Source organism: Colobus angolensis, unplaced genomic scaffold (genome assembly GCF_000951035.1).
Source record: "Colobus angolensis palliatus isolate OR3802 unplaced genomic scaffold, Cang.pa_1.0 Scaffold5, whole genome shotgun sequence".
Lineage (NCBI taxonomy): Eukaryota > Metazoa > Chordata > Mammalia > Primates > Cercopithecidae > Colobus > Colobus angolensis.
This window is the reverse complement of record NW_012118487.1, coordinates 2001964-2012520: the sequence shown is the minus strand read 5'-3', so window position 1 is coordinate 2012520 and position 10557 is coordinate 2001964. Positions and strand designations below refer to the sequence as shown.

The window sequence follows — 10557 nt, the reverse complement described above, 5'->3', positions numbered from 1 at the left end:
GTGTTGCCCAGGATGGAGTGCTGTGGCATGATCATAGCTCACTGCACCCTCAACCTCCTGGGCTCCAGCAATTCTCCTGGCTCAGCCTCTTGAGTAGCTGGAACTACAGGTATGTGCCATCATGCCTGGCTGATTTTTTTTTAAATAATTATTTTTTGTTTTTAGTGGAGACAGGGTCTCACTGCTTTTTGCCTTGGCCGCTTTTGAACTCCTGAGCTCAAGTGATCCTCTGGCCTTGGCCTTCCAAAGCGCTTGGATTAGAGATAGGAGCTACCGCACGCGACCGAGAGGAAGGCTTTCTCTGAGGAAGCGGGTTCTCAGCAGACGTCAAATCTGCTTGTGCCTTGATCTTGGACTTCACAGCCTCCAGAACTGTGAGAAATACGTGTCTGCTGTTTATGGGTGACCTGCAGACACGACGAGAGGCAGTGGGGAAAGTTAAGACCAGAGTTAGGGATCCCTCACCTTGTAGAGGGCCATTGCTACCCCTCTGACTCGGATAGAGCTTCTGCGGGAGGGTAGGTTAACGGTAGATTCCTAGTCTAGCCAAGTATGTGCATAATTAACAATGAGTGAGAAGACATTGCTAAATGTGCCCCGGGAACATAGAATTTTTCCTGCATTACTGAATCTGCCACTGGCTGTTTTGGCTAGGGTGCTCTATATGTGTCTGTGTGTGTGTAGGGAAGCGGTGTCTTTGTGAAGTTATAAGCTGAGCTACTCAACTGTTATCACCTATTATATCTTGTTTTTATGCAAATCCCAAATTGAGGATGGAGTTGGGGGGATGGGGGATTTCAGATGTCACCCTCCGGAACAAGATAGATCCTCTGCATTGATCATCCATTAGGAACCAGGGAGCAGAGAAGTGGATGGAAGTGAGTGTCCCTGAGAGAAGGCCTGTACTAGTCTGCATGGGCTGCCATAACCAGGTACGGCAGACTGGGGGGCTCAAACAATGGACATTTATTTTCTTCCAGTTCTGGAGGCTAGGAGTTTGAGTTCAAGGCATCGCAGGGTTGGTGTATGGGAAGCCGCTATCTTAGGTGTAGAGGCTGTTTTCTTTGTGTCTTCACATGGTCCCATGTCCCTCTGTACACGTCTGTGTCCTAATCACTTCTTCTTCTTTTTTTTTTTTTGACAGAGTCTCGCTCTGTCACCCAGGCTGGAGTGCAGTGGCACAATCTCAGCTCGCTGCAAGCTCTGCTTCCTGGGTTCAAGAGATTATCCTGCCTCAGCCTTCTGAGTAGCTGGGACTACAGGCGCCCGCCACCACGCCCGGCTAATTTTTTTGTATTTTTAGTAGAGACGGGGTTTCACCGCGTTAGCCAGGATGGTCTTGCTGACCTCGTGATCCGCCCGCCTCGGCCTCCCAAAGTGCTGGGATTACAGGTGTGAGCCACTGCACCCGGCCCAATCACTTCTTTTTATAAGGATTCCAGTTATATTAGATTACGGCCCACTCAGATGACCTCATTTTACCTTAATTGCCTCTTTAAATTCCCTCTTCCAAATATATTCTGAGGTTCTGGGGTTTAGAACTCAATGTGTGAACTTACAGAAATGGGGACACAATTCAGCCCCTAACAAGGACTGACCCCTGGTTTTGTATTTAAACTCATGGTGACTATTAGTATGGACTGGAGATGAGAATATCCCCATCTTTTCTTCACTAGGGACATGGGCGTCACTCACATTGCAGATCGTGTGGGTGATTAGGGGGCACAATGGGATGCCCCGAGCAAAGCCTGATGGTGCGGCCTCACCGAGGCTCGCACTCTGAGCCCAGGCTGGCCTCGCCATCAGTGCCCTGCAGTCTGCGTGCCTTCTGGAAGGCAATGGAATCTTTCTACCCTACCCACGTGGCCTGTGATAGTTCACTAATAACAGGGCTTGCTTTGCTTCACACACCTGGCTTTTGCTGACGACACCATCGCCTCTGAGATCATCGGGAAGGGAATGGCCTCCCTGTTCTGGGCTGACCTGAGCCTCGGTAGAGACGTTTTCACAATGACCACTTTGCCTAGAGATGTTCTACAGCGATCCTTGTTTATCTCTAGGCCCTCATCTACCTTGTACTTCAGTCCACCTCAGGGATCGTCTGATTCCTTCCTGGGTGTATGCCGGCTTTACCTCCAGAGTTTGGGAGGAGGAACTGCCTTCTACAGAGGGTCTGGATCTCACAGTTATAGGCAGAAGACGAGACCATTAGGACTGTGGCTCTTAGCTTTTTAATTCTGGATTAAAAAAAATCTTTTACAATGATTTACAAGATGATTCTCCTAAGTAGTATGAGTTACTCTAGGACAGGGCTTCTGACCTCAACACTCTAGGCAGTTTGGGCTGGATAATTCTTAGTCGTGAGGGCTGGTCTGTGTATTGTGGGTCCAGCAGCAGCTCTGGTCTCTATGCACTAGATACCAGTAGCACCCCCCAGAAGTGTTCGTACACTGCCAGATGTCCCATGGGAGAGTGACAAAATCACACACAGAGGAGAAGCCCTGTGCTCGTACATTATAAAAATATGTTCAACTAACTTTTTTGAACTATATTTAATTTCAAAGTAAATGATCTGTTCTGTCAATTTTGATTCAAAAAATTGAAACAAACCTCCAGGATGGTTTGGATGTTACATCCAACTGCAATCCACACATTCACTTCTCAGTTTAATCTCTCTCTTCCTTTAGCCATCCCTTTGCTATACAGATGCTTAAAGCCTGTGATGGCCTATAGTAGGAATATCATAAGTATTATTTTCTTTTGTCTCTTCATTTTACCTTTCCTTCCTCTACCAATTCCTCAGATTACAATAGATTTTCTAACCTGGTGGTAATTTTGTAATTCTTGCTTTGAGGTTTTGAGTTAATTGTATTTTCATGAATCCTGAGGATTGACTTAGACTTTTTCTCCCTCTTTTTATAGACCTCGCTAATGTCAAATTGACTTGAAAACATGATTTATTCACTTTATTTCAGAGTCCTCAAGAGTAAGTGCAGATGATAAAGCAGTATGTTCAGGCCAGGCGCGGTGGCTCATGCCTGTAATCCCAGCACTTTCGGAGGCTGAAAAGGGTTCCTTTCTTTTCATTAGTAGATCTATGTTAGAAAAAAAAAGTGCTCTATTTTTATTTGAGATCAGGAGTTCAAGAGCAGCCTAGCCAACATGGAGAAACCCTATCTCTACTAAAAATACAGAAATTAGCTGGGCGCAGTGGTGTGCACCTGTAATCCCAGCTGTTTGGGAGGCTGAGGCAGGAGAATCACTTGAACCTGGAAGTCGGAGGTTGCAGTGAGCCGATATCGCACCACTGCACTCCAGCCTGGGTGACAGAGCGAGACTCTGTCTAAAGAAAAAAGAAAAAGCCCAGTATGTTCAGTACAATCCCATTTTTACCTACACTGCCCCCTGCCCCAGCAAATCCACATGTATAGAGAAACACTCAGGAGGATATGTTCCACACTCGAATCCATACCCTACGTGGAACTCTTAGTGAACCTGTTTCTTCTTTTTGTTCATTTATAGCTTTCTAATTTTTCCTACAATAAGCATCTATTGCTTGTGGAATTGAAAAAGAAAATAAAATTGCTTGGAAAAGTTATTCTCAAGCTCCCTGTGAAAGCAGTGCAAGATTCAGCACGCGCCCCCTGGTGTTGTTAATGGTAACAAGAGTTGTATTGGAAATGGCACTTATTTTTGGAAGACACGGGGACAACTGAGTCACCCATAGTATTTTAGGGAAAAGAATGAAACAAGAAACCCCAAATGAACAGGTGAAGATTTACGAGGCAGATTTCTGTCTTGTACTGAACGTTTTTTGGGTCAAGATTATATGCATGTGCATGAGCTCAGATGGAACTGTCTTGAGCTGCAGAGGGGCTGAATTTAGCAGTGAGCTCAGGCTCAGGTCGCTTAGAGTCATCCAGCAGAAAATGGCTGATGTATCCTGGGGCTTTGTATGCTTAAGAGCTGTCTGGTAAGCACACAGCGTTCCTGGAGCACTCCAGGCTCGCCTGTCCCCCTGTGGTTCAACCCACAGACAGGCTTGTGCTCAGTCAAAACATGTCAGTCATTGAAAGTGTATTCTCACTGGTTGGTGTCCTTTTAGAAACCAAATTCAGCTTTCTTCAGGGAAATAATTGGTGCTGATTGGTATACCTCCTTCTTTTCATCCTGTGCACAGTAAGATGCTGCTGTGAGGTGGTGTCTGTTCATGCCAGCCCTGCTTGTGAGAATGGTGGAGAGGGAAGGAGGTGGATGGGTGCAGCTGTTCAACCCTAAGTGCACAGCTTCATCCACAATGTGTTCAGCACCAAGCTTGCATGGTTTAGAAGAAAGATGACAGGCTTGGGAGATAGACACGTGAGATTCTCAATCCGATTTCAATCATGTATTATGTACAGTACCTTACATGTCTGGATAAGTTATTTAACCTCACAGAGCCTCAGCTCCCTCATCTCTAAAATGGGCGCAAAGCAGACTTCCTCTTGGATTGCTTGTGAGCATAAAGATACGGAATGCCTGTGAGTAACAGCCTGGCGTACAGCAGGTGTTTGCTATTTGTTTCCCTCTGGTGAGTTTCCAGGTTTGTTGCTAACAGTCAGCACAGGCCAAGCATTCACAAACGCTTCCTCTAAAGGAACAGATAGTAAATACTCTAGGTTTTGTGGGCTGGGAGGCAAAATTAAGGACATTACATTCTTACAGAATAAAGAGTAAACACATTTCCACCAATTATGATTGATTTAGGAATATAATAATAAAAATAGAGCACTTTTTTTTTTTTCTAACATAGATCTACTAATGAAAAGAAAGGAACCCTTTTCTGGGCAGATAGCATTTTACTTAACTGAGGTTCAAAGTTAAGAGTTCCCCCTCATCAAGGGGAACTTGCCAGTGTTCATCCGTACAAACCATTCTTAATTTGCAGACCATGCAAGAGCAGGCTGTGAGCTGAATTTTTTCCACAGGCCACAGTTTGGAAATCTCTGCTATGGACTGCTTATTAATAACACCAGTCTCTGCTTGTATTCTAACTGTAATCACTAATGGTGAATAAATAGTCTGAACTCATAATTGATGAATGAACTGTTAGAGAGCTACCATCTGCAGAGGGGGATGAAATAATTAAATAAGCAGGCACTTGGAAGCTGACAGAAGGCTTAGTCTTAGTCCTATTTGATCAAATATTTTTTTTTTTTTTTTTTTTTTTTTGAGACAGGGCCTCTCTCTGTTGCCCAGGCTGGAGTGCAATGGCATGATCTTGGCTCACTGCAACCTCTGCCTCCCTGGTTCAAGTGATTCTCCTGCCTCAGCCTCCTGAGTAGCTGGGATTACAGGCACACGCCACCATGCCCAGCTAATTTTTGTATTTTTAGTAGAGACCAGGTTCACCATATTGGTCAGGCTGGTCTCGAACTCCCCACCTCAGGTGATCTGCCTGCCTCGGCCTCCCAAAGTGCTGGGATTACAGGTGTGAGCCACCATGCCCGGCCGTGGTCAGATAATTCTTCAAAGAATATATTTCTTTGTGGCTAAAATCTGGAAAACAGCAGAAGAAATGATCGGGCCATGCAAACCAACCATCTAGGATGAGAGACCAAGCAGTGAATGATTCTGAAAAGTTACTCAAACAGGTTCTTTCTGCGTTGAATCAAGTAAGAAAAGGACTTGCTTGTCTTCAGTGATGATGCAGCTAAAGGAGGGATGAAGATCTGGCATGTGTGTATCAGAGGGTCCCTTCCTTCCACCCTTCCACCCACCCGGATGGATAGGTCAGATTGATCTAGCTATGTGATCCTTAAACACTCAGATGGAAACAAGACCAAAAGACTATTATGGGGTATATTCCTCACCCAAAGGGATTACATTTTAGCAGAATGGTAATATAGAGTGGGAATTATCCTATGGCATAGAAGGCACCAGAGTGGGTGTTAGGGGGAAGCAATGTGACAAGACATCTTTGATAACTGAGTTGGCAAGAGAGGAATGTTCATATTTCTGAATATTTAAGAGATAGATAGGGAAAAGGATCAAAATACATAGCGCAAGAAGGGACTAAGGTATGTGAGAAAACATCCAAGCAGGCAAGCTGGCTCTTTCCCATTCATGTGGCAGAAAGCGGGGACCCCGCGGCCACCCATCATTTGAAATTCACTGACAGCCTGTGGACGTTTGCAGAAGCTGCCGAGGCAATGGTGCTGAAGCTGCTTAGGGCAAAGGTTTCAAAATTTAAGAGTGTTGAACTGGGAAAGTTCTTACAACTCCTTGTAACTAACCTCTCCTTGGAAAAATAGCTGTTTTGAGGCAGAAATATTTTAAAATGTATTGTTTTAGCAGAAGGGCAATTTTTAGCCAAAAAACATTTAGCACAGGAGCTTTGGTGGTGGGTGTTGCGGGAAGTCAGGGACCCCAAACGGAGGGACCGGCTGAAGCCGTGGCAGAAGAATATAAATTGTGAAGATTTCATGGACATTTATTAGTTCCCCAAATTAATGCTTTTATAATTTCTTACGCCTGTCTTTACTGCAGTCTCTGAACATAAATTGTGAAGATTTCATGGACACTTATCACTTCCCCAATCAATACTCTTGTGATTTCCTATGCCTGTCTTTATTTTAATCTCTTAATCCCATCATCTTCGTAAGTGAAGGAGGATGTATGTCGCCTCAGGACCCTGTGATGATGTGTTAACTGCACAAATTGGGTGTAGAGCATGTGTGTTTGAACAATATGAAATCTGGGCGCCTTGAATAAAGAACAGGATAACAGCAATGTTCAGGGAACAAGGGAGATAACCTTAAACTCTGAGTGCCAGTGAGCAGGGTGGAACAGAGCCATATTTCTCTTCTTTAAAAAACAAATAGGAGAAATATTGCTGAATTCTTTTTCTCAGCCAAGAACATCCCTGAGAAAGAGAATGGCCCCAAGGGTAGGCCTCTGAAATGGCTGCTTTGGGGGTGGCTGTCTTTTACCATCGAAGACGAAGGAATGAAATAAGCCCCAGTCTCCTGTAGCACTCTCAGGCTTATTAGGATGAGGAAATTCCCACCTAATAAATTTTGGTCAGACAGGTTGTCTGCTCTCAAACCCTGTCTCCTGATAAGATGTTATCAACGACAATGCGTGCCCGAAACTTCATTAGCAATTTTAATTTCGCCGTCCTGTGGTCCTGTGATCTCGCCCTGCCTCCATTTGGTTTGTGATATTTTATTACCTTGTGAAGCATGTGATCTCTGTGACCCATACCCTATTCATACACTCCCTCCCCTTTTGAAAATTGCTAATAAAAACTTGCTGGTTTTATGGCTCAGGGGCATCACGAACCTGCTGACATCTGATGTCTCCCTCCAGACACCCAGCTTTAAAATTTCTCTCTTTTGTACTCTTTCTCTTTATGTCTCAGACCAGCCGATGCTTAGGGAAATAGAAAAGAACCCACGTTGAATATCGGGGGTGGGATTTCCCCCAGTAGGTGGGTTTAAAAATATTTCTTCTCTGAGCTGATGCTGACACATCTTTTCTCCATTTTTGTGTTAAAAGAACACACAACAAAATGCATTTTCTCTTTAGTTTAACAAGTTGGAATGAAATACACGATTTATATAAAGATAAATGTCAAGAAGAAAAACCGAAGTATACTTCCAAGCAAAATTTATTAGATGTCTATTCAAGAAAAACACAATGACCTTTGCTTGTAAGAATTCAAAGTCATTTACCTGGAAGCCAGGTGTGAATTTTTTTTCTTTTAAAATCAGATACAGAGAGTAGAAACAGTAATTTTTCTTAAATATGACAGGCAACAGATATTGAAGTCTTTTCTCATAAATGGCATCAAAGAGAATTATTCATTTATCAGCAAAGCTGCATGCAGTTGACTTAATTTCAAACCTGAAGCCTTTAAAATATGAAGCTGGTTGTGAACTTGACAGAAATCAAGGTAGCCTACTCAAAGATGTTGCTTTACCTTCTTCCTAATGAAATTCCCTTGTCATCGGTCAGTAGATATGTACATTTCAGTTTGGCTTCTACGATCTTTTAACTTCATAGATTTTTGCATAAATGCTATCTGACAGAATCGCATTATCTAGGGGTGCTTGTGATCTGTGAGATAGGGAGAGGCTAGTCTGCTGAAAGTGTTGTCGCAGGATAAAGACCAAATTAGGAAACTCCCCTGTTTTCTCAACAACTAAACTAAATATTCTGTACAAAAAAAGAGCAAACATATGTACAAAATTCTAACGACTACGTACATTGTGAAAAGATCAATCACTGTCCACGAAAGAAATGCCATAAAAAGTTTTATCTATAAGGTGCTCAAGATCCAAAGATGAATAGTTCTTATGCAAAGTCATAAGAAATACAAAGCTAGTTCTTGGAGTACGTGTAATTCAGGCACTGTGAACTATATTAAACCTTCCAGGTCCCAATATCATTTTGTAAATTTCTGCTTCAGGGCAGAAAATAAAACCTGAATGATTTAACATTGTTTCTAAAAAGTGCCTAATTTATTCCTAGGAAATATTTTACACACACCAGGAAAATCAGGCTCAACATATTCCTGTCCTCAAATGTAGCCAGGATTCTGAGTTCCATAGAAGAAAAATAATTATTATAGTAAAAATAATTGTATTAATCATAATCCTTGCTAAAACCAACTTTAATACTTGTGATGCTTCTGTACTCTATTTCTATAAAATAATGTGTGAGATTCTATTACATTTCCATAAAATGTACAACACAGCATATGGATTATATGTTCTCATACAATCTCAAATGTGTATGTGTACACACAGTGAAATCTTACCTACTAGTATTGCTTACAGATACTTTCAAGTGTCTATGTTAGAATAATTCTTCGCACCTCTCACTAACACTGCTTACTTACATTTTTTTCAGATAAATAAAACACTAAGAGCTCATTGTTCATGACGCTGATCATTACATTTTAATATAAAATAGCGATGCAACTTTACAACACAATAGTTTTTCCCTGTAGTCTAGCTCAGCCTCTTGTACTGTCATGATTATTACTGAAGGCTTTTATTCATTTACTGTTTGCACTTCTAAAAAGTGCAAAAAATTTGCAGATAAAGACTCCTATTTGAAAACTTACATTCAATCAACAAAATCACACTCATCCAAATTAACTTTCCTTCTCTTGCTTTAAAGGTGGTAATCACTGTGCATATTACAACACGTATGTGCAGGCAAACACTAGCTAAAGTACAGTTACAGTTGTCATATTGTGTAAACCAAGACACTAGGCAAACTTGTGAAAAGAATATACACTGCCAAGCTAAGAATGTGAAAACGCAAACCACAGCATTTCCCAATAAACAATTTTCTGGTCGTCTTTGGGGAGAAGATCGCCTGGGGGGAGGTGTTGAAATAGCTCCCTGGAGACCCTTTTTTTTGCCTCAAATATTTGACCATTTTTAAGTATTATGATTTTCTTTCTGATCCCACATTTTGGCATGTCAAAGCTTAGAGCAGGAAGTAGGAATCCACACTTTCACGGTGGGGGCCAGCCTGCCATGTCGCCCCCAGGCTCACAGCAGCGGCGGTTACTCTGCTGGTGGTTTGGTGGCAGGTGGAGATGGTGACGGCGCATTGGAAACCGTAAGGCATGACGACGGGAGGCCCGCAGGGTGGTTCAGGCGTTGACGCAGGTGCGTGACTGGCAGGTGGCCTACAGAAGGAGGGAGAGCGATTCACAGCCTCTTGACGTAGTTTCCGGGGAAAGTACCAAAGAATTTGGTTCTTCTTGAGGTCCCTGAAAACAGAAGCGAGTAATGAAAGGGGGGTAACAACAATGTCAGTTCATACACATGGGCTTGAATACTTCGCATGTACAAGGCCTCGTGAAGACAGCAAGCCCCAAGGGGTTTGGAAAAGAAGGTGGGCAACTCACGTGAAGCCCACAGGCAGACACAATAAGCAGTTTTAGTTGGTTGCCTGACGCTGTCACTGCCCCTCCAGCATAAATGATGCGCTGCCATCATGGCCCCCTAGGCAGAAATGCTGAGCCTCCCAATCTGAAGGGAAAGAGCCTTGCTGAGGAGGTGGGCGGAGGAGCTCAGTCACCAAGGCTGCCACACCAGAGTGGGGAGCGTGGAATCAAGGCGAGGCTGACAGGTGACAGGGTGAGTGGAAAATCCTGAGCAAAGCTTTTCAGTGACCGGCAGCCCGCGCAGCGCAGGTGCGACATGAAGGCATCATCTACTGCAGGCTGTCACTGTCCAGTTTTATCATCTCATAGAAGATCATGCTCAGTGCCACATCATTTATTTAAAAACAGCACTGCCAGACTCCACCAAGTATACAATTTTTCAGCAATTTACAAATCATTAAAGAAAAAAAAAAGGATTAAGCACTGTTTGTGTGTGGGAGTTCCATCACCAGCATGAATTCTAACATGGTGTGTTTAACTACACTCACAAATGGCTATCATCATTATGGTCACCTCTGGTTTCTGGTTTGGAAACTTCTTGTAAAAATTGGTGTGCTAAATTCTTCTTTAGGCAGCGCAGATGGAGCGGATAAGGGTCTCTAAAGCTT

General features: G+C 43.2%; 1 protein-coding gene across 8 annotated transcripts in view; it reads right to left on the bottom strand.

The window, feature by feature from the left end:
• Positions 1-7633: 7633 nt before the first annotated feature.
• SORBS2 (sorbin and SH3 domain containing 2) overlaps positions 7634-10557 on the bottom strand; it is a 377524-nt gene continuing 374600 nt past the window's right edge. For all 8 annotated transcript variants that reach the window (XM_011959522.1, XM_011959523.1, XM_011959520.1 and 5 more), the window contains one exon: positions 7634-9772. In XM_011959522.1, the coding sequence (XP_011814912.1) occupies positions 9711-9772 (62 nt within the window). In that variant the 3' untranslated portion in view covers positions 7634-9710. The remainder of the gene's footprint in view (positions 9773-10557) is intronic.